This window comes from Crocodylus siamensis, chromosome 4, assembly GCF_052110815.1.
Source record: "Crocodylus siamensis isolate JL-2025a chromosome 4, ASM5211081v1, whole genome shotgun sequence".
Classification (NCBI taxonomy): domain Eukaryota; kingdom Metazoa; phylum Chordata; order Crocodylia; family Crocodylidae; genus Crocodylus; species Crocodylus siamensis.
Window position 1 is genome coordinate 135,966,129 of NC_143398.1, and position 26,838 is coordinate 135,992,966.

Sequence of the window (26,838 nt, forward strand, 5' to 3'; positions counted from 1 at the left end):
CACTTCAAAAAGCAACTTTGTTTTAGTCAGCTCCTAGGGAGGGGGACGGTATTTTCTTCTTCAAGGATGTCAAGGTAGCGTTGAAATGCCAACATCCCAAACAACACAGTAGACAATTCCTCTCCAAAGTAACAGTCCTTATTATGCCATTCCTGTTCCTTCTGTCCTTCCTCAGACTGTCTGTCTTCCCTGGGACTATTCTGTTCTCTCTATTCTATCCTCCCTAAGACTTTTCTCTGTCTCCAGCTCCCTTTTTGCTCTAAGACAACCTTTTCTCTTTCTCAGCTCTCTCAGGCTGGAATCAGACATTGTCTGTGGAGCATGCTGTGCCACAACAAGTTGCAGCAGAGCTGATTGTGCTCTACATAGATGTCTACAGACCTTGCCAGGTGCCATACCCTGATTGCAGACATGGATTTCCCCTGCTTGCAGACATGCCTGCCTGTTTTGGAGAGTGGGGGAATCTTTTGCAGGGGATTTCCCCAGTGGATATCTGCAAGCACAAATGGGGGAACTCCCATAGCAGTTCCTCTTCCCTGCCTGCAAGCATGCATCCCATGCCAGGGCACAGCTATGCACACCGGAGGAATCCTTCTTCAAGGGATTTCATTGGTGTGCATCTGCAAGTGTGGGGAAGAACTCTCATTAGGTGTCCCCCTTCTACATTTTCAGATGCATGCCAGAGAAATCCCCTGTAGAAGGCTTCCCCTGGCACATGTCAGCAAGAAGGGAATACTCACTTACAGACATGTGCCCCATGTTGGGGTGAAGCCCTGTAGTTCTGCACCCCAGGAATGTATCGGGGTAAGCAGAGAAATCACAACTTTACCTGCTTACCAAGACATATCTCCCAGTAGATCTCTGGGACACATCTGGGTGAGCAGGAAAAGTGAGGCAGGTGTTCCCAAACTTTAAGAGGCCCAATTCTGCCCAGGAATTCTCAGGGTGTGCAGGCCTTTGGAGCCCCAGCCTGGGGCAGCTGGACATTGCAGGCAGCTTTGGGTTGCCCATGCTCTCCCACACTAAAAAAAACAGATCAGCCAGTCAGGGATCAGACTCTAGCCCTGGGTTGGTAAAAATACAGCCCATGGGCCAGATCCAGCCCACCAAGGTATTTTATCTGGCCCATGGCAGGTCTCTAGCCTAGGCAGCCCAGGCTGTGCCACATGGAGCTGGTCCTAAGACTCCTGGGCACACAGCAGGGCTGGGATGGTGTAGGTGTTGGACTTGTTTCCTGGCAGCCCCTGTAGTGGTTGCTTCTTCCAGCTGCTGCTGCCAGTCTCCAACATTGGACCTGGGCCCACAGCCTGAACACCCTGGCCTGTCCACCCCATACCCACCACCGGGGCACCTGGAGTGGTTGGACAAGGTCTCCATGGAGACTGGCTCAGGTGGGATGGGGCTGTAGGCAGGCAGGGACGGGTTGGACTGGGGCCAAAATCAAAGTTGCAGGCCCATGATAGCACACGGCCCAGGGCAAAGCTGCAATCTGCTCCCTGCAGACCCCCGCCTGGGGAACCAGCACCCATTGCAGTGTCATGTGGGGAGTGCTGCCCTGGGCCCCATCCCTGCGCTGTCACAGCTGGGTTGGCAGAGTGGAGATTATGGGACCAAGTTCCAGGGGAGCCAAGAGAGGAGATCTGAGAGATGGAGTGGAATAAGCTTCCTCCAGAAGTGTAAGTGTGGTGCATGTGCAACACCTTGCACTTGTCAGTGTTAAACCCCATCCTATTCTCATCCGCCCACCGTGGTCAAGGTCAGCTTGTAGCCTATTGCACCCTTCTAGTGCACCCACATCCCCCCACATCTTAGGAGCAAACTGAACAGGGTGCTTTCTACTGTCACTGATGAAGATGTTGAACTGGGCCCGAGGACCGAGCCCTGCGGAACCCCACTGCCAGCACCCATTGCAGTGTCATGTGGGGAGTGCTGCCCTGGGCCCCATCCCTGCGCTGTCACAGCTGGGTTGGCAGAGTGGAGATTATGGGACCAAGTTCCAGGGGAGCCAAGAGAGGAGATCTGAGAGATGGAGTGGAATAAGCTTCCTCCAGAAGTGGTTCAATCTCCTGCCATGGAAATCTTCAAGAGGAGACTGGACTGTCACATTTCTGGGGTCATCTGACCCCCAGTTGTCTTTCATGCCTAGCGCTGGGGGCTGGATCTGATGATCTTCTGAGGTCCTTTCCAGCCTTACAGTCTGTGAATCTAGTCCAAGATGACACCAAGCTGGGGGGAGTATAACCTCATAAATCCGGATATCAAAAATCTAGAATTCTTGAAAATCTGGCACTTTTTAAAAAATAAACTACATCGGGGAGTACCAGCAGTCAAAGGGGGAACCTTGCACATGGCAGCTCCCACTGCCATCCACCACCTTGCGCTGCTGCTCTGCATGCAGCCACTGTTCCTGGACCAGCTGCCGCTAAACCCCTCTCCCTCCCCGTTTCCCCTGCCCCCCCCACTTAGTGACCAGCTGCCGCTCTGGTTTCAAAAATCCGGAAAGTTCACATTTTTGGCAGGTGCTCGGTCCTGAGCATGCCAGATTTATCAAGTTATACTGTAGTAGGTACGCTGGAAGGTAGGGCTAGAATTCAGAGTGACCTAGAAAAATTGGAGGATTGGGCCTAGAGAAATCTCATGAGATTCAACAAAGACAAGCACAAAGTCATGCACTTAGGATGGAAGAATCTCGTGCACCGGTACAGGCTGGGGGCTGACTGGCTGGGCAGCACCTCTGCAGAAAAGGACCTAAGGGCTTACAGTGGACAATAAGCTGAACATGTGCCTTTGTTGCCTTTGTTGCCAAGAAGGCTAACAGCATACAGAGCTGCATTGGTAGGTGTGTTGCCAGCAGGTCAAGGGAAGTGATTATTCCCCTTTATTTGGCACTGGTGAAGCCATGTCTGGAGTACTGTGTTCAGTTTTGGGCCTCTATTTCGGAAAGGATGTGGACCTTTCTGTTTGGATGTGAAAAGAGTCCAGTGGAGGGCAATGAAATGGTGAGAGGGCTGGGGCACATGATTTATGAGGAAAGACTGAGAGAACTGGACTTATTTCGTCTAGAGAAGAGAAGATTGAGAGGGGATTTAACAGCAGCCTTCAATTACCTGAATGGTGGTTTCAAACAGAATGGAGCCACATTGTTCACAGTGGTGGCTGATGATGGAACAAGGAGCCACAGTCTCAAGTTGCAGCAGGGGAAGTTTAGGTTAGATATTAGGAAGAATTTTCTCACTAGGAGGGTAGTAAAAAACTGGAACAGGTTACTCAGAGAAGTTATGGACTTTCCATCCTTGGAGGTTTTTAAGACTCGACTAGACAGCTTTGGCTGGGATGAACTAATTGGGGATGGACCTGCTTTGAGCAGGGTGTTGGACTAGATGACCTCCTGAGGTCCCTTCCAGCCCTAATTTTCTGATTCTCTGAAAACCAAGGTTAGGAGCTGGGGTGCCAAATTCCAGGGAAGAGCTCAGATCAGGGTCAAAGAAGCCAAGCCAAATCGGGATGCCAGGAAAACCAGAGAATAGGGCCAGCACCGAGATTCAGGGGAGATTCAAGATCAGGCTTAGGCAAAACTCAAGTCAGAAGTTGGGAGAGCAGTGAACATGGGGCTTATCAATACAGACTGAGGCTGCAGATGTGTTTAGGAGGAGCCAGTCTGGCTGCAGAGAACTGGGGCAATCTCTTTAGCCAGGAATAAGGGGAAGGTGTGGTAACTCAAGCTAGACCTGCTTGATAAGAATCCCTGACACCCTCTAGCGCAGTGGTCTCCAAAGTTGGGTGTGCGCACCCCAGGGGGTGCGCAAGATGATCCATTGGGGTGCAGGAAGAAAATATTACAACTTCTATTTATATAGCTAGGGGTGCACGATCAAAAAAGTTTGGAGACTACTGCTCGAGTGCACAGAATTCCCATTGAGATCACTAAGAGTGTGCCAGGAGATGAGTGCAGAACACTGAATGCAAATCTGCAGTGTAGATCCGAGAGCAGAGACCTGTATGGAATGAAGTTGTGGTGCTTAAGAAGTTTAGAATGGATTCACCACAGTAATAGTTATGAATTACTGTGTAAAATCTTCAGAAGAAAGTACCCAGTTCCCAAATGAACCTTCTACCTCTTTCCTATTAATAACAATACATGCATACTTCTAAAACCACCAATATGCATATCCTAACTTACTGAACTGATTGAAAGCTAATAGCTAGCATTTTCTGAAGGGTGCCTTGACTCTAATGTGGGGTGTCCGGAGTCAAAAAAGTTTGAGAATCATAAATGTATTAGGTTTGTATTGTATCCCAAGTAGCAGGACATGAGGCATGTACTTTTAATAGATTCCTGCATTGTACAACTAGACCAGGAGGTCTAATCTGAATCCCCTATGTAGAACAGTTAGTTAGCCATGGGGCTAGTTTTTGCCTGTTTTTTGTTTTTTAATTTCAGCTAGAACAGTTCAGCGATGTCATTGGGGTTGCAGGGATGAGTGGAGCAGAATATGGCCCATTTGTTAAACCAAATTCAGCTGTGAGATTTAATTCAAGAATAGAGGCAATATATTCAGTGATTTGACTGCCTTTGAGGTGGATGTCATTTTGCCATGATTGTAGAGAATCTCTGACATACAGTATAAAAGGGATTGAATGACGCCTGCAACTCTGTTGGCATTTTGTTTTTGAGACCAGTTGCGTGTCTTTGGTGAGCTATATTTTCTATTCACCAAATAGCTGAAGCAGTTCAAAGTAACTCCCCATAAATAGCAGACTGTGGGGATCCAAAGCTTCTACATCGACATTCAACCCCGGAAGAATTCCAGTTAAAGACAAATTTGGTCCATTCAATGTGACTGTTAAAGTAACCCCCAGACCCTTGGCCTAGTTCCACAGACCTGTGCTTATGATGGCAAATGAAAATCTGGCATTGTCTTTCCTCACTTTTGGCCAAATTCTGTTCTACCAGTTCAAAGCCAATAGAGTTTCATTGTCTTTACAGTAAACACAGATAAATAGAGGCACAATATCTCGAGGCTGATGCCTTTCCTCTAAACCCTTCCTTCAATTCTGTTCTTCCTTTGCTCCCTGTTTTGTTCTAAGGGCCTCCCGATACCTGAAAATGTACCAAAATACCTGTTTTAGAATCGGGGGGTGGGGGTAGGGGTTGGTAGAAGCCTCTCTCTGGACACTACCATTTCAAATTATTTCCAGATGGGTAATACCAGGAAAAAAAAAATTCTCAAGTACACTTATTTTGGTAAATTTCCAAATGCAGACCAGCCTTGACTGTAAGATCGTCCCATGGCTTAATTTGTTGCTTAATTTTCTTTACACAATACCGCCATACCTTGTACTATATAGCTGTGCCTTAATTATAATTATTACTAGTAGTATAAGGCTGTGCCTGATAACTAGGCATTCACCTGAACTAATCTCGAAGCAGTTTGTGCTGCTTTGCTGCAATTTAGGTCCTGCTAATAAAACCAAAGTGGGTTAATTTTGCTGTCTGCAGCCTACTTGATATGTTCTGAAACTGCTAGTCAAAAATAGTTTTTCAAGGTAAGCTGTAATATAGTTCTCACAGTGTGAACATAAATACGTTTTGATTCAGCCAGTTTTCTCTTGATGAACTACCTGGGGCAGAATTAATTCCGATTCTGACCCACTGACAGGTTAAAAGAATTATTTGGAACTAGGGTACTGTGGCAAAATTAGCACTGTTAGGTGTGCAAGCACCTGCACAATTCACAAAATAAATCCAGAGATTTGAATAGGATCTCACGATGTCAAAACCATTCTGACCTGTTGTGGTCTTTCTGTGTTCTTTGCAACAGAAGAATTGCCCTATTATTCTTCCACAGTCAAAAAAATTAATGAAAGCTAGGTGCTGACATTTTCTAAGGGGTGTTTTAAATCTAAAAATGTTGAGAACCACTGGCTTAAAGTGAATTTGAGAAGTTGCTTTAGTTTAAGCAGTGGGGGAGGTCAGTAGGAGCAGTAAAAAAACACTGTCAGCTGTAGGATTTCAGCAAATCAGTTGGAGATGTATCTGTATCTCCGCCTCTGTCTTATCACATCCAGAAAAAAATTGCATCATAAGAACATAATTAAGATTGCCAAATCAAGCACTCCCTAAAAATTAGGAACTTCCATAATTAATGCTGCATACGCAACTTTAATTTGCACTCCCTTTGCGCATTATGCTGCAGCTCTTCATTACAGGATTATGTGCTATTTTTTTTCCCACAAAACCCCATCCTCATTCCATGCACAGAATAGCCCTGATACAGGGATGATTTGTAATGGTGTAATAAAGGAGGTTGTTTTCATAGATGTGGGCACTAAATGAAGCAGGGTTGATGTGGGGGAAAAAATGATGCATGCTGTAAATCCTCATCCACAAATCCTATGAAGGAATATACTTGAAGGTATGTAGGCCTTCATTCTATGAATTATTCTATATAGCTAAATCCCAATGGCACTCAATAGGCCATTGATTTAACTGGGGCTTTGGGTGTGCAGGTTTGTCCATATGGATTAATTAACAGGATCTGGGCCACACATTGCAACCACAGCAAAGCCAAATATTTGAAAAATAGTTTCTGTTTAACTGCCCTTCCAGTTTTGGATTCTGGATTTGCCCTTCAAAAGTTGGTGACATAACTATCTTTCAAAAAAAACTATCTGCCCTTCCTGTACTGATTTAAGTGCTAGTGCTGTTATCAACTCCTATCATAACAAAGGCATTCCATTTAAATTGCAGGGACCTTCAAATATGTTGTTTTAAAACATGTTTACAGTTGCAAGAATCTCCATGTAAATTCTGGCACTCAGCCGCTTTTGAAAATCTGATCCTAATGTCAGGTGCTGATCATGTTTTGAAATCCTTAGCTATCCCATACAAACACACAAATGCTGGTACATGATGCATCAAAGCAGACAGCTCCACAAAGTAAAGGTCATATTCTCACCTCTGTACAGCTGGAGATAAAGGTAAAATGAGTCTACAAAACTGAAAGAAAGAGCTGTGATCATAATGTAGCATAATTTATGCTAGATTATACAAAACAGCTTTCCCATGAATCACCCAGGCTCCTTTTATGAGATGTTAAGGTTGGTTTAACACCCATTTGGGGTATTTATTGAAACAGTACTGTCTCTATTCCTGCTTTTTCAAATTTTCTTTGGAGTTTAAGCATATGTCTCCCCTGATAAATGAGCTGTCCACATCAAGAAGTACTACACAGCACAGTGCTGCAGCTGTTTTGCTACAAGCATTAATTAGCAAATGCAAGGCAGGCATCACTGGTTTGTCCAAATTCTGTGAATCGCATGTGATTTCAAATGACAAGGGATGCATTTTCTAAATAGAATGATTTTTTTTTCCTTATCCTGGCTAAAAATGGCAAAATGGTAAAGGAGGAAAACCAAACAAGTGATTGCTCTGCTTCTAAAAGAAATGCCTTCCCAGTCAGCTTGTGATTGAAACTTGGATTTGCAGCACATAAACATTTGGACTTGAATGAAAGCAGATGGAGCTGTTGTTTCCCAAACTCAGTGTTAGAATTTAGGTGGTAGCTCTGAAGTAATGAAAATGGCTCGGGCAAGAATAGTACATTCTCTGAAGAGAACGTTTATTGAGTACAGTAATATACGGTCTTAAGCATAAGACAAAGCCACAACAGAAAACTTTGCCTATGTTCAGACATAAGAGGAACCATGCATAAGTTTCACTTAGCCCCAAGGACAGAGTGTCTCCCTGCAGCTGGCCAGGCATTCAGGAGTCTCTTGAGTCCACAGTTCTTGGCGGGTAGGGCAAAGGTCCACAGTCTTCATTTTTGCTTGCTCTTTAATGGGTGATCTGCCCCCTTCTTCCCCCGTGATCATCTTGACAATGGCAATGCCCCTCAGGATGTTTTCCTGGCCTGGTTTTCATCTCTTCATGATGTTTGTATGTTTGTTCTATAGTGTCCGTGTTTTCCCCAGGTTTTATCCTGTTTATGGTATGGGTGGTCCTACTTACAGAGTACCTACTACCCAATTAAGTAATTTGAAATCCAATCTGTTGTAGCCCCCTGCTTCCTCACCTTACATAGGTTATCTGCTGCCCACTTAAGCAGTCTGGTCATCTTGCTTCCTTAGGTCACATAGGTTATCTACTCAACATCAATTCCCATCAGCTACAGAAGTAAAGGACCCAAAACTGTTGAGACTATGCTATGCATTTACCAATACTGTAAACGTTTGCTGCGGACGGTATCAAAAACGGTCTCACAGCTCCAGGATGTCAGTGGCAGCAAATAAAATTTGGTGATTTTCCACTGGGAAAGGAAGAGACTAAATAAACTTAAATATTGATGAATAGCTGAGGGTTTGTGTATAATTCTGGATTTAAAGAGTGTCTTTAGAGAAATCTCTTGTCGGGAGTGTCAGAGCAGAGAATCCCAGTCTGATCCATGAGTGGCTGAATGGGGATAAATGAGCCTCATAATAATTTAGTAAGTGTCAACAGAGTGTTGGGCCCTTTATAGAAGGCACAGTTTTTATGGCACTTGCTCTCTCTGCATTTGCATTGTGGCTGCTGAACACACTAGCCTCCTACTCCCATGTTTCATTTATGTCTTTAGTCATCAGAGTCTCAACTACATGGAGAAAATTTGTTTAGAAGCTTGACCCAAGGAAGGGTACTTTTTGCTTGGAACCTTGTCTAACATCCTTCCCAACTATATTGTTTGTCCAATAACAGATATCACCAAAAAGTCCTTGCCTTTTAGAACTATAACTGTTGTATGAAAACTTCTCATCCCACATTCGTGCTTACCATAAAACATTCCAACATGGGATAAACGAGGGTGGGGAAAAGAGAGGAAGATAGAGGTGTGGCAACAGTTTGATGTCTGAAACAGAGAAATGTAATTTAAAGAATTCAGTTGAACATATCATCAAACATTGTTTTTTAATAACCCCAGGTTTTCCAGAACTTTTAGGAAAATATCATCCAGGTAAAGATCTATTTTTTTGAAGGAAAAAGAGCAAGGTTTTCCAAGCTTATAAATCCTGTAGCAGCCACTTTGTTACTCTCTTACCATGGAATATATTACAGGCCATCAGACCTAAATAGGCCCTAGAGTCTAGACTAATTCATAATGTTTAGGAGTGAAAGAACCAACCATAGGCTTCCAAGATCAGGCCACTGGGGCAGTAGCAGCTGAGACTGCTCTGCCTTATACCCGACTACAGAGGCCGCCAGGATCATGGAGATGCATGACCCTTACACCAGGGGGTCAGGAAAGGTGGTAGCAAAGTCTATGCCATCTGAGGAATCCTCCTATATAACAGGGCAGAGAATATGCTCCCACCTGTTTTGCATGTGAGGTAAATGTCATTTCATTCTGATTTTTGAGTACCTATGGGTTATGAATAAAACAGAATTAGTTTCTTTACTGCATTAGAAGCATTAAGCTCAGTGATGTTTGACATCACTAAGATCATTAAGCTCAGTGGTGTTTGACATTTCCAAATAGCTACTACAGTGGAGTCGCATCATATGCGCATTTAACTTGCGTGAATTCAACCATACACACTTGGCAAAAAAAAAAAAAGAGAGAAATAACAATTTAAATAGTGCGAGCGATTTCACCCGCCAGTTACAGAATTAGGAATCCCCTCATATGAGTCTTCTGTGAGGCTGAACACACTATTTTATAAAACTGTAGATTCATTTATGCAGTGGAGGAATTGAAACATCACATGTTCATCACTGCGTGTTCTCAGTGTGAGGAAAGTCTAATTTAAAACATCTGTTCTCTCTTCTCTTGCAGAATACCACGTCTTGTCCACCTTCAAAAGGAACCCCCTAGAACAAGTTTACAGAACACCCTGTGCTCAACTCACCTCAAACTACCTAATTAACTGGTACTGGATAGCAGTCAGCCATAAGGCTCCAGCCATGATCTATGATCTGTACTTGAGACTAACCGGAAGAAAACCCAGGTGAGAATATTCACTGGTCCAACCAAGCATTATTACATCTTAAAGAGATCATGAAACTTTAACATATTCTGAGAAAAGCAGCCCAACAGCAGTTGCAGGAGCTTAAAGATCTTGGTTATCTTCCCTTCTCCAGTACAGTACTTGAGGTGGCTACTCAGAAAGAACTGTACCCTCCACTCCTTTGCTTCTACTCAGCACCATATAGTGTTCCTGCTCCCTGGTGTTTGTCTCTAGTGAGTTATGGAATAGAGAAAGATCCCACACAACTTACTGATTCGTTTGATGCGCCTGGATGGGGGAGTATTTGGTTGATTGCACAATTTCACAATGATTGCACACTTAATACATACAACACAATTTTATTTTAAAATTCCTTGCTACACATACAACACTGCTTAGCTTTAAGAAAAACCACAAACATTAAAAACACAATAACTACATATATTAGAAACAATGCTCCAAATGCACTTCCTTCCCAAACAATGCTATAAGAATTAGTATTACAAAAACAACTACAATTACAAGTAAAGGTTAAATTGGAATCAATACTATTATTTCTCATGGTATACTTACAATCCTAGAATTTCTAGAAACCAAATCCCCAAGGATACTTTCACTCTTTAGTTATGATTTTAGGGTTGGTCTCAGCAGTGATAGGAACAAGTCCCCTTCCTTCGGTCCCACTTGGGCGCTCCTAGGCTCCAGCGTGAATGGGAGTTCTTGTTCATGGAGAGGATGGTTCAGGTGATCAGTCTGATCTGGCCTACACTTGCGATTCTTCCTTCGGTGTTCTACAAGTGAGGTTACCTCCAAATTGGGACTGTAGGTTACAGTTTTTATTGGGTGAGTTGCCGTCTTGGGCCCCTTCTACCCAAACCTGTCACTACTCCTAAATTTGGGCCCAGATCTTTTGACAGATTTCTGCTGGGTGGTCAGTTTGTATTCTTTCTTTTTGGAGACTTTCCATAACACCACTGTGACCTCTTTTGCCAACCCCTTTTCAAAGGCCCCTAGGTTTCAGTCTCTCGGAATGTTTGCCCAAGAGTCGCTTTTAGGTTAACTTTGTTAAAGGCCTCTAGAGATAAAATCAAAAACAAAGACATTCAGCACGTTTGCTGCAAGGCCTCTAAAGATAAAATTTAGAATCAAGACATTCCCCACGTAAGCAAAAACAAGCAATGGCCTAGATAAGAAGATGAACCTTGCCTTTTTTCTAAACTGGCTAATGGGTATTTATTACAAAAATTCAAACTATTACATTCAATATGACAGTATTCATAGATTTTTAGTCAGCTTATCAGTCATTCTCGCTATCTGTGACCACCATAAACTGCCAGGAGGAGGAAATTGGCTTATGCATGACTTTCCTTCTGTTCCAACTGTGAGAGTTCCCAAAGGGAAACGAGGTCAACCACTAAATGAAACATCTGAGTTGACCATCTTTTACTTTCATTGTTTATGTTTAGAGCCAGTCTTATTGTCCTATACATTGCAGCTTCTTTGCCCTATTCTAGCACTCATGAACCTGTATCATTGCACAAGAACCCAAGGCTTTATGCTTTTCAGTAGGTACAACAAATTAATTGTCTTTTGGGTTCAGCTGGTCCAAGTAGCTGAAAGAAGGAATGGTGCTATGAGCTTCTGAGTGTGAATAAGCTCTGCATAGTATTTAAAAGGAAAGTTTACATGGATAGTTATGTGAGCTTTGACATTGTTGTGACTAAAGCCTCTTTCCTGCTTGTTGCTGGTTTAGCAATCCCAAAAAGAAATGGAATTATTAAAATGTGCCAATTGCTGTGGCCCATGATAGCCATTTTGTGCCACATCGACAGCTAAAAGCAGCTGTAAAGCTGGCTGTGTTGACCTTCTGTACAGGATTTCCAGGATGGTGTACACATCCCCTTCTAGTCTCCTCCTCTTCTCCGACACCACTCCCCCCATCTCCTGGGACAAAGGGCATGGCTGTGGGGTATGGGGTATAGGCAATTATCCCCAGATGCAATAGCAACCCCTAGCAAGTGTAAAAAAAAATAGGCCTAGGTTATGGGAATCCAGAAGGCCTCTACATAAGCAGTGAGCAACCTTTTAAGGCTACTGCAGCCCAGACTTACCCAGTTTGTATCAGAGGCAGGTGGGTGGATATGCAGGCACTGGGACCCAGCCACTGCTACTTTTCCTAGCAGCAGCATAAGGAAAGGGCCCACAGCCAGTGCTTTTCCTGTAGTGACATGGGAAGAGCTACTGTAGTTGGAGCCCCTTACTAAATGCAGTCAATGCCTCATGTCCATGGACCAGAAAATGGATGCAGCCCATGGGCTATAGATTGCCAACCCCTGCCCTAGACTCCACTGAAGTATGAAAAAGCATGGTATGTGCTCAGTCTAATTGTTGCTGCTGTTACATCTCTCTCCAGAAAAAATATCACTAGCATCAGATACAAATTTTAATTTCAAATGCAATTCAGAATTCTCTCCTGCTGAGAAAAGTCTCCCACCTTCCGGACCTGTATATCTCTGAGCTAAGCAAAAAGGGCTCAATGCTGTGTTTAAGGTTTTAGCAAATTGTTGTTTTTCCCTTTTTATAATTCCCTTTCTACTTACTAGGCTGTAAAATGCTTATTCAGGTATGTTAGTAATATAGTAGACACAAAGCAGGCTCACATCTTGTTTTGCTCTCCTGCTGCCCAAAAAACGGGTATTTAAGGTTCATATCCCTGAGAGACAGTACATTCTGAACAACATAGTTATTAAAGATAATATGAATCTGCCACAGCTGTCAGACTGCAAGGAATGACTTAGCAGTCTCTGGTTAAGTCCCTGTGAACAGGTATCCACAAAATCCAGAATCAGAGTTGGTGCCCTTTTCAACACCTTCAGCAGATCCCAAAGACTAAATAATTGTGTGGACTAACCAGTTCTTCATGTTCTAGATCTAGAGTTGAGATGGTAAAAATCTTCTGAGGATGCCCTTGCTACTGCTCTCGAGATCTGTCTCTGTAGTACTTAACATTAGCAGTGAGGGGCATCCCCAGTGTGTCCTCACTTCCTCAGTTGTGGGTTTGGAGTGCCTAAGTCCATAGACATGCCTAATCGGTGGACTAGAATCTGGGCCTCTCTGTTTTGCTTGGTGGCAGCCACAATGCATGAATAGAGAAAGCCAAGAGGACCCAGCTCTCAGCCTTTTGTATTAGTTTTCACAAATGATATAGTTACCCTTTGGCCAATTCACCATACGTCTCTTGAAAGGCAGTTCTGCATTTCAGCTTATTAATATCCCTTTATTTTCCCCATAATCCCCTTGAGGTAAAGAGGAAACATAGATGCTCCTGAATCTGACTGAGCACTTATTTGTTGATTACGGCAGCCTTGAAAACATTTCTCTCCCAAAGTCCATCTGTCTAACCAACTACTTGTAAAGTGTTTCTGTCCTCACCAGTAGCCTAATTAGAGGTGGGCAAGCTGGGCACCAGCCCCAGGTGCTGAATTAGAGGAGGAGCCATTGTGGCACTTCACATCTAATAGTCGATACCATGGTAGCAGCAGAGGCAACAACCATGAGTGGGCAGACTTTCCTGCAGTTGTACCAGCCAGGGACTATGTCCCCAGGGCAAGTAAGACTGACACCCCTTGCTGGTTTTGCCTCAGATCCTCATGGTAATGAACATATGGTGATGTCCCTGCAAGGTGGGAAACTGCTGTTGTCTCCCTATTGTACGTAGAGGGGACAGAAAGACAAAATGATAAATGGACAAAATGATAAATGGAACCCAGGGCAAATCAGAACTCTGAACCTGGGTTTCCAAAGTCCTCAGCCAACAGTGCTGTTTGCATTGTCCCTGTGGCACACCATGGAGTGCTACCACGAACTAGGTCCTACCTATTCACTTTGGTGTGGTATGAGCCATATTCTGGAAAGGAGGCAGTGTAGTCACCTGAGCATGTACCCAGTTCCAGTCTTAGGCTGTTTGTCTTTAGTGTGTTGCTTGGTAGTGCTCATAGTAGCTCCCTAAGGGGCTGCATCGCCTGCAGTGGTCAGGGTATGCTTCACAGCAGTAAACCAGCATGCATACAGCACAGAGGCAGTGTAGATGTGCCATTAGAAAATACAGGTATAATACAGGTATATGTGGCCTATTGTCCAGAGTGAGAAAAGAATAGACACAATCCTGCAGCTGATTCTCTTCAAGTCAGCAGTGATCTGTGCAAGTGCAAAGATCTATCCCTGAGGATACAGGATCAGGGCCTCAGCTAGAATCGGTACTGGCCTGCTGAAGAGAGATGATACTGCTGCACGCCTGGACCCAAAGCCCATATGCATTTTGCCTAGGAAAAACAATGTAATGTGAGGAGCCAAGGAGCTGCTTTTTGCTTAGAGTCAGGTCAGGCAGCACAGAACTCCACTTTTCAAATAAGGACAAACTCCCTGCATGTTTCTGATGTTTCCATTGTCTTTCAGGATGATGAAGATCCTTGATAGGCTGCACAAGAATCTGATGCTTCTGGAATATTTCACCACTCAGTCCTGGGAATGGTCCTCAGATAACATGAACATGTTAATGGGACAGCTCAGTCCAGAGGACAAGAAAGTAAGCATATGTATTACTTGTATGGATAATGTGCTTGCCTTCTCAAGAGTTTTGCTCATGTCCAGTTTCCCAGGCTGTTCCAGCTGGTGCATGGTTAGTCTCTCAAACAGCATTTTCTCTGGATCCCCAGTATTCAAATCTGCCATGAATGAAACAGAAATAATTTGTTATTCCACCCCCAGTGTTTTTAACTAGACTCACAAGAACATTGGCTATAGTGTAGGAAGAGGATGTTTCCCTCACTGTTGTTTAAGAGAGGCAGATGGATTGCTAAATCCCTAAAAAGTGTTTTTTTCATTCTACAAGAAGCCTTTTGAAAAAAATATTAAAGAAATTCTCAGGTTGTCTTTTGGCCTGGGAACACTCTCTGTTTCCAAAGAGTGCAAACTAAAATAAATTATAGGTCCCTTGAGATTCCTGTCTTTGGCTGGTGGTCAGTCTATTCTTGCATGCACCAGCAGCAGCAGCTTAGAAAAATCTCACTGAATCCCTTTCACATTGGAGAGGTGATCACATGGACAAACGCTCTAGAAAAACAAGGACACTAGAAGCACAGCATTAATGGGAATGAGAAGAACTGTAAGATCCATTTTCATGGTACTTTTACGGTCCACAACCAACCAGGTTCTGCTTCAGTGTTCCCTTGTACAGTAGCTCATCTGTGCCTTATTTTCTCAGTCATGTTGAGGTGATGTTGTTGCCCTGATGGTCCAAGAAATACACGAGGGGCAAGAATTCTTGTGGGTGCTATCTTTTATTGAATCAACTGTGTCTATCATGACCAAACAATCTTAGTCTTGTTACTTATAACGTTCCCACAGATGCTCCCACTGTAGGAGTTAGGGTAGTCTTAAGCCAAGCACCCTCTACAGAGGGGCAGTATATGCAGCAAATTGCAGCTGCAGCTAAGAATGCTGACAGCTAGCAAGCAGTAGGTACCCGAGTCAGCTGTAAGCTCACTAACTCCCACACTGCTAGCAATGTGTACAATTAGTGCAGACATACTCTCTTGGTATGTTTTGCACTGAGCTGTATGCCACTATTCAACTCAAGCTAGATCGTTTAGTGCAAGCTCAGGCAGGTCTACATGAGCTGTAGTCACTTTAGTTATTGCAGGATAGATATGTGATAATAAACTTCCCATTTTTCATGGCCATATACACCATTTTCTTCTGGCTCACTGCTGGCCTAATGCCATAGTTCTTGAATTGATCCAAAAGCAGGTAGTAAGATGCATGGGTGAATTCTTTTTTTTTTTTTTCGTACTGCCCTTTAAAATAGTGGAAGCACTTCATTGATCCTGTTGTCTGTGCATTAAAAACCTGAGCAGAATGAACAGTCACCTCCCTCTGTTCTTCATTCATTACATTGTTTCCTTACTGTGCTAGGCCTTCAGTCCTTTGAGAGCATTGCTGATACCTTTCCCATTTGAAATTTTGATGCATGAAACTAAACAGAGCCATTAGCACTGCAATGAGACAAATCAATGCCAAACAACTAAGTAAACCGTTTCTTGAATTTTTCTTGCTGCAGACACCAAAGATAATGTAACTTTCCCCAGCTTAGTTACTTATGCAGAAGGACCTGTTGATTCTGGTCCCGGTCCATTTATTTCCACTTGAAACATAATCCTGGTATGACACTAGAGAACTCAAGGGACATTTTTGGATGAACCATCAACACACCGCCTCTTGTAACAGGATTGCATTTTTCTTTAGTGACACTGAGCATCCAAATGGCCACTCACAAGGACATAAGCAGGAAACAGAGATGAGATTAATAGAAAAACATATCTCTATTTGTCCTTGTCCAAATACCTAGCTGTTTGAAATGAGTAAAATGCAACTTGAACCAGAGGCCAGTAAGTAATAAACACTTGTATGGAAAAGTTCAGGTAAGATTTCCTTCCTTTGAATCTTGTGGCTTTGAAAACATGAGATACTAGCTTTGTTCAGAGAAGAGTTCAAAGCAGAATCAGCATCTCAAGTGGTACAGCCTGTTCTTTTTCTGAAAAATCTAGTTGTGGTATTTCATTATTTCTTTTTTTCTTTAATTTTAGCTGTACAACTTTGATATTCGCCAGCTGCATTGGTCAGAATACATTGAAAACTACTGCCTGGGTGCTAAGAAATATTTACTGAATGAAGACATGTCTGGGATTCCTGCAGCAAAACAGCACTTAAGAAAGTAAGTAATAACCAGTGAAAAACAGCTGCTCTCTGTTGATTCATTTGGCTGTATATAGGACCTTGAAAGGCAAAGCATTACAGTTTAAGTCCAAGGCTCCAATTAAAGTTGTAAGCCCAACTCATCTTCTGCAGACCACTTTCATACACGGGCAGAAAAGGAAACATGAAAGAGATGGAGGCATTTTCACTGAAAATCAATGATGTACGTTTCAGGGAACTGTGCTTTGCACTCTGAAAAATGCTAGAGATGTAAACCAGGCTGTTGTCATCACTGGAATGTCACGCAGTTTCTGGAGTAATTTTTTTAAATGTATAATTTCAATTCCTAGGTGCTTCTATAATTCATGCAGTAGTGTATAAGCTGCATACAGGCTTAATGGATAGCACAATCTCCATCACTATCCTTACATTCCAAGTTATAGAAACAAATCATGTGCACACCCAAATCTAGCCAGGTTTGTCATGGGTTATTTTGCACTCATCCTACTCCTCCGTATACACAGACACCGGGACACAAGGAGTGTGTAGAACTAGAGTATCTGTATCCAAAGAGAAAGAGATAGTACGTAATTGGTACCCTGATGGCAAGTTAGCCTACACCATCTCATGGTCTAGTTTAATGCCTTTTACATATGAAATGAACACCGACTATAAAAAGAGAGAATCCTGCGGAGCCCTGAAAGTGAGGGCTCCACTGAGGCTGATGAGCAGGTGCCCAGCATGTTTTGTCAGTTTTCTCAAGGAAGAAGGAGCAAGCCCACTACCAAGTCAATTCATCAACTCACAAATGCCCACAGGCAAGTCACCAAGGCTCGTGGTTAATGGTATCAAGCACTGTCAACACATCCAATTAAATCATGGGCAATAAGCCATATCTTAGGTGATAACTTAGGAATCAAGTACCAGCGTCTATTCAGTATCTTTTCTTGATCTGAAATCAGAATGTACAGAAATACACCAAGACCTGGTGCCCACACTTGTGGGTCAGTCCCTCACATTCCTCTCTCGATGTCATTTATAACTTCAGTGCAGGGTTGTTCCAGAGGAAGGGGAGAACAAAAGATAGACATGTATTTAGGTATAAGTAGTCTCACTGACATGGAGAAATTGTTTTATATGAGATTTCTTTCAAAGAGTTCTGCAGTGCAGAAAAGCCTATTTAACTTGGATCCAAAGCAGTTGAGCCTGCACTGAGATAATCTGTTGGTTAATTGTGGTTCTTTAGTGTGTTTCTCTTTTGTTCACCAGGCTAAGGAACATCCGGTATGTGTTCAACACCACCCTTCTCGTGATCATCTGGCGGATTTTCATTGCGAGGTCACAGATGGCTCGGAACATCTGGTACTTTGTGGTGAGCCTCTGCTACAAGTTTCTTTCCTACTTCAGGGCATCCAGCACCCTCAGGCATTGAATTGGTCAGTCAGCAGCCAACTTCCTTCAGAAGAACCTTCATCTCCTCTAAACAGCAACTGTGGGCATCTGGGCTTGAAAGTAGCAGGGAATTCATCAATACCAACAGCAGCCTGCAGTTAATATGCACCATTGTACTCTCACCATTATCTTTTTACTAGTACTTTAACATGTAATGGACTTTCCTCCATAGGATCAGGCTAATTTTAAAGCCATAACTGAAGCTTTATGCACAGGTCACTCTGGGATCTGTCCAATTCTGATGTGCAAGAGTACGGATTAACCAAAGTCATTGTCTTCCCATCCATAGCCTAGAGCTAAGTCTCTCTCATCCCCACCTCCCTTCTTAATATATCTATATTTAAAGGCAAACAATTTTGAGAAGTTCTATGGTAAGACAAAGAACTCTCAAAGAAATCAGTCAGAGAGAGGATTTTTTATAGGCTATTCACCAATTCTCAGTGAATGAGGCCAAATGGGCCCCATACCTTATTGGAAAATGTGATTCTACATTTTCAATCACCAAAAACAAAGGAAAATAAGGGAAAATAAAAGTCATGGCTAAGTGGTGAAGGTGGTTTTGATTTCCATCTCATTGCTGCTAAGGACTGATACTTTCAAGCCCTGATTGAAGAAATGCACAGAAAACCATGTACCTTTTTTAACTGCACTAATACATGCAAGCTACTTTCTTATGGAGCAGCCTTAGTTTCAATATAGCTGAGGTTACTGTCTAGCTTCAGTGTAAAAAACAGAACAAAACAACCTGGTTTTTCACGTCTCTAACTTGGGCTTGGAAAATTTGTTTGGCCTTAAAATTGCTCTATTTACTCTGAAGACAAAAGGAGAAGACTTCTGCAAAGATTGAAGAAAAATTGTCAAGCTGTTTTTGAGGTGTATGTCATTAAAGATTACCGTGGCTTACAGCTTTGACTTTTGTCTAACTTTTTTTTAATCTCCCTCTAGCTCAAAAACAGCTTGTTACTACCCTTCAAGCTTTCCATACAGCTAAATCTCCTTGAAAAATTAAATACTGGCAATGTTGATGGACATGGAATTAAACAGTTAATAACAGTACCTATTAATCATATCAGTCTGCTCCTGCTCACTGATGTCACAGTGGTTGTTACAGGCCCAAATCCCATTTTCATTGATGGCATTTGGAGTTTTGTCATTGACTTCTATGAAGATTGCATACCCTGTGTATGGAAATGTTACAAGATTAACTTATTTCAGTTAGAAGGAGCCTAAGGGCTTCTTCTAGAGCCTGAGATCTAAGAGCGATTCTCATTTAATACAAGTGCCAGAGGTCAGCAGTTTTGGAACTGTGAAACCAAGATTTTAGTGCATGCTTTGCAAGTGTGAGTGGTTTATTGAGGAGAGATGCTAGCTTCTTCAGCCCTACTGATCCAATTAGGGTCCCATTAAAAAGCTGATTTTGTAGGTCCAAAACACAATCTGGCATTCTGTCATGTTTTTAAAGAGTTGAATGTAATTGATTTAACAGGAATTATAATTGGAACCATATCTTTAAATTTTGATTGAATTCCATATCTACTTTTTTAAGCTTTAAAGGACTTTGTTTCCTTTCATCTTCCAACCAAGTAGCATTCTACAACAAAATTTGATGCAAAAGGCTGTTTTCAAGGCCAAAAACAGTAAAACATTTGAAAACTAGATGTGTTACCAACAATGAAGGCAACAAAGTAAAAACAATGATAACGGAGAATATTTGGATCTCTGACTTCCCAGCTGACCCAGACTTCTTTCTAAAAAGCAAAAGGAACTCATAAAGTGACTCCTCCTTCTGGACCCATTTTCTAGATCATAGGATGTTTTTACACATGTGGAGTGGGGGTGGGGAGGGGAAGGACATTTTAATTAGAGCAACTCTGAGAGCCACCTGAAGCATCTCCTGTATCAGCATCCCCATGCTTCAAAATGGCCACAGGGGTGCTTTATCTAAGGCTTGTTGAACAACCTTTAGATAAAGTGGTCCCACTGCCATTTTGAAGTGTGGGGACACTGATACATGAGATGCAGAGGATGGCTGGAGCACAGCAAGCGACCCTGCCACCATTTTTAAGTGCAGGGACACTGGTACATGAGACATGGTGGCACTTTAATTACAGCAGCTCTCGAAGCTGCTCTAATTAAAGCACTGCCCCCAGCCACCCTCAGAGCATGTGTAAAGGTGCCCTCAGTGACTAAGTTTAGGCAAGTTGCCACAGGATGCTTATGGCTCTCTGAAATGGAGCTAGACTTTTCCCATGAGGCATCTTGTTTTAAATCTCTGAACCTAGTTAGATCTATATCTGAAGCTTTCTTATCTGTTACCTACTTCTTTTTTCAGATGGGTAAGAAAGTCACAGAGAGGTTAAGTACTATGCAAGGCTCTGCATGACTCCTTCATTAGCTAGTCTCACTGCTGTTCTTTAATGAGCTGATAACCCATCTGTCCCCTGCATGTAAAAAATATTATCTTCAGGTACCAACACAAAATACAAATGAAAGGCTAAAAATAAAAAAAGAATACCAGAGCCACTGAAAACAAAAACTTAGTTTAAACAACAACCTTACGAATGCTAATTAGCACCAATAAATTACAAAACCCAAGCACTTAAAGGAAGCAAATGGTTAAGGAAACCATAAACTTTATGCTACCTAGATAACAGGCAAATCAGGCTCCAATCCTACAATTACATGCACAAGGACAGGCCACTGAGGTCACTGGGTCTCTGCAAGAAAGATGTAGGCCTCACTGCTGGGATCCAAGTTAGGCTTTTCTCCACGCTCCCTTTCTTCTGATCAGACCTTGTGGTCTCTCCAGCATACTTGCATGGTTTGTGTCCTTCCCAGCAGTGTGTGTCTGCACGTCTTGATGTGTTCCCAGCACCGAGCTGAAGGTTTTATTCAGGATGCTGTTTTAATTTTTTAAAGTTTTAATTTTTAGAGACCCTTCAATATTTTAAGAAAGGTAACAATAGCAAAACAGATCCTCATCCTTGAATTGACCCCTCTTCATTTTTAGGCATGCTTCAAACACAGACCTTTGATCACCTTCCATGTGGTAAACTACAGCCAACCCTGCAGTCTTCTTTTCATGCCTGAGGAACTCAGCAGCTGGCACTTGAGCTGTGCTGCCCTTCCCAAGAGAAAGGCTATATTGCTCATATCTGCTAGACCTGAGTGTACATATGGAGAGACTTGGGCCTTTCATCCAAGCTTTTATGCATCTCAAGAACTCCTCTACTTACTATCTGGACCACAGAAAGGTCTTGGGGAAGCTGAGCAAATAGGACTCTAGCAGTGATGTTCTGACAGTTGAGACTCCGTGACTTTAAGACTTTACTCTGCTCCCTAACATTTTCACCCAGTGAACTCAAAACGCCAGAAATAGCATCTTAGAAAAATCAACAGGAACTCTTGCTTTTCTTCTTCCCTTTTGGCAAAATTACACCAGATCTAGTTCGGTTTTTATTTGTTTGAAATAGTTAATGTTAGAGCCCCAGTAGGAGCTCTTACTTTGACCAGACATACGCTCATAAACAAACTCTACCGTCCGTCCTCAGTAAGTATGCCAAGCAGTGGTCCCATTACATCACTCTGACCAGAGTAGGCTAGCAGAGCTAGGGAGTTTGGCACTGCTCAACCCTGTGCAGGAAGGTCTGGGATATCCAAGTTGCCTCACTTCCCTTTGTCTTCCTCCCAGACACAAAATAAGACATTTTGTGGAGCCACGGAGCTGCAGCCAGCTTCTTTTTGCTGAGAGGGTGGGACACAGTGAGGAAGGGCAGGAGTATAAGGAGGTGGAGAATAAACAGATCTTCAGGACTCCTAATGATCCCACATCCCAGGGTCTCAGCATCTAAGTTACAGAGCTTACAAAATACCAGAAACTCAGAATCCTCCCTAGTTTCTATCTTCCTTTTCTCAAGAGGCAGCTTGGAGAACAAAACAGCTAATCATATACTATACAATCATGACGGAGGTTATTTGCTACATCATCACAAAACAGGATAGCATCATTGCCAATTACTACTTGAACCCAATGGACTTACTGTGTAATTGCTATATCATCCAGTGCCAGAATACTGCAGTGTGGTGATAGTTACTTGGGAAAATTAACTGAAGACACTGCTGAACCTAATGTACTCTTGTTTTAGTCAATATTATACATACACTAGTTTGTAGGCTATAGCCATAAGCAAAGTGCAAAGCAATGGAACACTGAATGTCGTTACGTTGTTAAATGAATCACGTGTATATGGTGATGGTCATATGCTGTAAACTGAAAAAACTGTATATTAAAACTTCCTTTAAATTAGTCTGAATTTAAAGCAGCCATTTGGCTGGCAAACAGGTCAGTTAATGTCTTAGGTGTCTGCTGCAAAGTGAGGTTTTCAAGAAGTGTGTTGGAAAACTTCACAACCGTGGAATATTTCTGTGGGGACACTTCTGTCAGCTTTAGCTGTGTGGCTATCCACCCTTTCAAGAACTTGTAAAGACACTTTGCTGTTTCCAAGGAAACTGGGTGTGCCCATGTGTATCTGTGTGTACATATCTGCACATATATTTATACTTTTTAGCACCAATCATCTCACGCAACATGAAGAAATATTACAACTACCTGATCTTCTTGAAATGCCAGGTTGTAATGATCCTGGAAAAACACATCCTGTTTTGCCACGTAATAGAATCCCACCCATTTACTACAATTAAATAATCAAGGCCTCATCCATGAATCCTTATGCAACTGGGAAAGGGCAGGGAGGTGTCTGTGTGTAAATAAACAGCAGCTTCATGGTTCAAAGCATGTTGTTGCTATTCCTGCACTGATGCTCTACTGCAAAGCAAGGATATGAACCTTTTGTTCCATTGAGGGGACCTTTTCTTCTAGTGCAGTATAGAGAACTCACTGTACATTCCCAGCAACCTTTTTCAGTAACTGTCCTGCTACATGGTGCTAAACCTTGGTAAGAAAGTAGTACAAACTTACTTAAGGATAAATTTAAAAATACATACATACATACTGGGATTACTTTACCAGATTAAAGATGTACAGTCCCATTTTCTCTGTTCATAAAGAAGTCAGAGATCCCATGGAAGATGAAACTGCTTATGAATGGGTTCTTTGATCATTGTGCATAACCTTGAGCATAGAGTGGACCCAGCTTTATAACAAAATATATTTATTCCCCCCATGCCCGAACATTTATATGGTCTTAATTGCTATTTCTATACACTTGTTACCTATAAGACAATTTCCTGTTACAAATGTTACTTACAAAAGTTTTTAATTTAAGGGTGTAATGGTTTTGAGCACTCATACTGGATAAAGTTGTGTGGTCCCAACACAGAAGAACCTCAGCCATAAAACTGTTAATATGAATTGTATGTTGTTTTAAACATTTAATAAAGCAAAAATATTTTAAAACAGTTGCTACTATGCATTCATCTAGTGAGGTGACTGAGGGAAAGCTGCTTACTAGCAATGATGTTTTTTTCCAGGTGATGCTGCTGCTTATTCCAAATCCAGGGAAGAGAGAAGTCCTAAGCCTTATGGGGATTCAGCTCCACCAACTAGCAGTCAGGAGACACAGGGCCAGTTAACAGTCCTAGTTTCTTGAAAGGAAAACAAGGGGAGAAAGAATTACTTCATTTAATTTGAGGATGAGCACTGTTTTGGTCACAGATATGTCCATGTTTTTGTTCAGAGCATTGTCTACCAGGGGTATCCCCACATCTCAAATATGAAGGGGACAGACCTTGGGTAAGTTGTCCAGTGACTGTGGTGGAACTGGGTCACTCCAATCAGGCGTCATCTTCTATTTACGTTAGTTTTAGAAATGGAGACAACAGAATGGCATTTTACACCAGTCTGGCAGATGAAAGAAAACAAAGGTCTCATGGGCAGTATAAATAATTTCTCCTGCTCTTTAATACCCCTTTACACTGCCCAAGGGGTGTTAGCATGGATGAAAACCCTACCTAGATACATGTTCAGAATTGCAAAGTCTTCCTCCAAGTTGAAGCTCTGAGCAAAGCGCCACTCCTCACCTATCAGCATTGTTTGCAGCTGAAACAATCCCAAGGGGAACCCAGAGTAAACACAATGTTTGAATGTGGCTTGAAGTGATGTTTGGGCTAGATGGACCACAGAGTGCATCTTGTCAGCGATACAGCAGGCTGGCAAAGACCATTTTACAAGCAAAAACAGATCTTGCCATTTGCTGTTTGAAAGGCACAATTTTGGAAAATGTACTTAACCAGAAACTTCTGACCCAGCTCATAAGTCCCCAACAGCCTCAACAAGAGAGATTTCAGAAGGTCTGAGTTCAGAAATGGCATCTCAGTAAAAGGAAGGGATGAGAAGTTTGGCTTCCTCAGATGACTATACCCTCTAAAATACAGGCATGGAGACTTTCTTTGTGTTTTTAAACTATTGAAAATTCGCTCTAATAAATTTCTCAAGGCCATCTGCCTAGAAACTGCCTGAATTTTAGAAGAGATGTCATGAGACGGAGAGACATTCCTAGTTAAAAAGACACAAACTGTCAGAATTGAAAACGTCTTCTCCATTTGGGACGGATGTCTTTATATAAGCTAATTGTCACCACTCTGACCAGAGGAAACTAAAAAAAAAAAAAAAAAGCATGGAGTCCAAGCCACAAAAAAGACAAGTCATTCAGAAAAGAAGCTACAGATGAGGCAGAAAGCAAGATCACCAGCCTTATTAACCTAATAGAATAGCAAGGGACAAGTGTATTTAGGCCAAAGGAACAAGGCCCTAATGGCAAAGCAGTGAGCCTGTAAGCTGTACAAAGCAGCTGATCACCAACAACCTCCAAAGGCAAATAAAGGCAAATAAATAAGCTGCTGGATTTATCAATCTTGAAAGGCAGAGGGTGGGTGGGGGGATTCCCAATCCATCTTCCCAGCCTGTTTCTAAAAGGACTGTTGGAATAATAACATAAGGATAGCAGGTTCAGAGGCAGCACAAGAAGGGATCAGTCATTGCTTCTAGTGGGGAACAGAGGAGGAACCAAGAATTTGGAGGTGAGTCAGATCTGCTATCTTACATTTAGGTACTTGGCACTTCTTGAGATCTTTTTATGTCATGTGAGTGTCTGTCTAAGTAGGCAAAAGGCAGAAATGACCAAGAGGTTTAGGGACGGAACAAGACACCAGTATTTAACCTCTGTACTTCCCGATGAGTAAACGGAGCTTCTAATCTTTTATGGTAGAGCCGAATCCCCATAGGGTTTATGGCTGCACTTTTTGCAAGCTTGAATTATTCACAAGTGGGATATGCAGAATGTGATAGCATCAAAAATCAGGTATTGCATAATGCACCAGTGGCATTTGCATTCAAATTAGTCTAACAGAGAAGTAGTAAGACAGTGCATCTTTAAGAACAAGAAGATCCATTTTTTTCCAGTTTTTGAAATAAAACCTGTGTTCAGTGACTAGAAACTTTATCAGAACAAATGCTTTTTTAATATAAAATAAAAGTGACTTTCCAACTGCCACTGCTTCCTGTGATCTTGTACTACCCTTTTTATTTACTGAGAGCACTATATGTTTGTTTGAAGAAGATCCCCTTTTCTTAACAGTCTGATAGTGCGAGGCAGGTATAGAACCTTCCACTGTTAAAAATCTGGTGTTTTGTTTTTCGATGGTCATTTTCTTCCCCAGCTCCATTTTCAGCCAGTGGATGTATCCATTGCATGTACATGCATATGAATCCTCTTGCAGGATCATTCTGTGGTTTTCAATAACAAAAAACCCAAACATATTTAGCAAAGCTTGATCGCTTTTTACTGTAGCATTTTTGTGGGGGTAGGGGGTTGTCACTTCATTGAAAGACTGAAAAAACAATATAAGAAAGTGATTTTTTTCCTGAGAAATTTGCTGTTTGGTTTGAAGAGCCAACTTTTCATGAAGAGTGCTTTAATTAAAAAAAAGGCAGCTCTAGAAATATCAGCATATAAGTCAGTTCAGTGATCCAGGGGATGACTGACACATTTTAATTCAAGAGAAAGGAGACTTTTTCTATTGTTTAATGTTTTTAGCATGAAAATGATACCCCTTGCCCACCCCTTATTAATTGGCGTATTTGGTCTAACACTGTTATATAGTGAGTCTTGTAGAAAGTAATGAATACAGAAAAGATAACTGAGTTCAGAACCAGCAAGCACGCCTAGCTTTCTTGTATCGCATGTTGAATACAATATTGCATGGTCATCCTGAATTCTGCATGCATGCTTGCTCTTAACGGAGTTTGCCTCTTTTCACATGTTTGACTCCAGCTCACCAGGGAGCATTTTCAGCGTTTTGCAAAGGTGTGCAGCTTGGCTATGAAAATCCTCTCGCTCCCTCTTGCTCTCAATTAATTCTGGTAGCTCAGGAAGAGGTTGGCCCTTCTTGCTCCATTTAAGGTCCATGTTTCAATGGTCTTAAAGGCAGGCAATTCACAGGATTTTTTCCTCTGCAGATTTCCACAGGTCCTCTCTCTCTCTCAGGCTAAAAACAAAGATTTGTGCAGGCCTCATAAAAAATGGGAAGAAGAAAACAGGTCTTCCCCAGAAGGCAGCTAGTAGCCTAAAAATGTAATTCAATACTAGATTGCATGCTTCTCTCTGAGGTCCTCATTTCCACAAAATCCTCTGA

General features: G+C 42.3%; 1 protein-coding gene across 5 annotated transcripts in view; it reads left to right on the forward strand.

The window, feature by feature from the left end:
• The window catches only part of FAR2 (fatty acyl-CoA reductase 2), a 236,213-nt gene extending 210,520 nt beyond the window's left edge, over positions 1-25,693 (forward strand). For 4 of the 5 annotated variants that reach the window (XM_090043864.1, XM_090043862.1, XM_090043863.1 and 1 more), the window contains 5 exons: positions 9,810-9,981; positions 14,437-14,566; positions 16,626-16,753; positions 18,004-18,106; positions 21,197-25,693. In XM_090043864.1, the coding sequence (XP_089899990.1) occupies positions 9,810-9,981; positions 14,437-14,566; positions 16,626-16,753; positions 18,004-18,106; positions 21,197-21,472 (809 nt within the window). In that variant the 3' untranslated portion in view covers positions 21,473-25,693. Of the gene's footprint in view, positions 1-9,809; positions 9,982-14,436; positions 14,567-16,625; positions 16,754-18,003; positions 19,251-21,196 lie in introns of those variants that run through there. The other variant, XM_090043866.1, reaches the window with a different exon arrangement.
• The last annotated feature ends 1,145 nt before the right edge of the window (positions 25,694-26,838 follow it).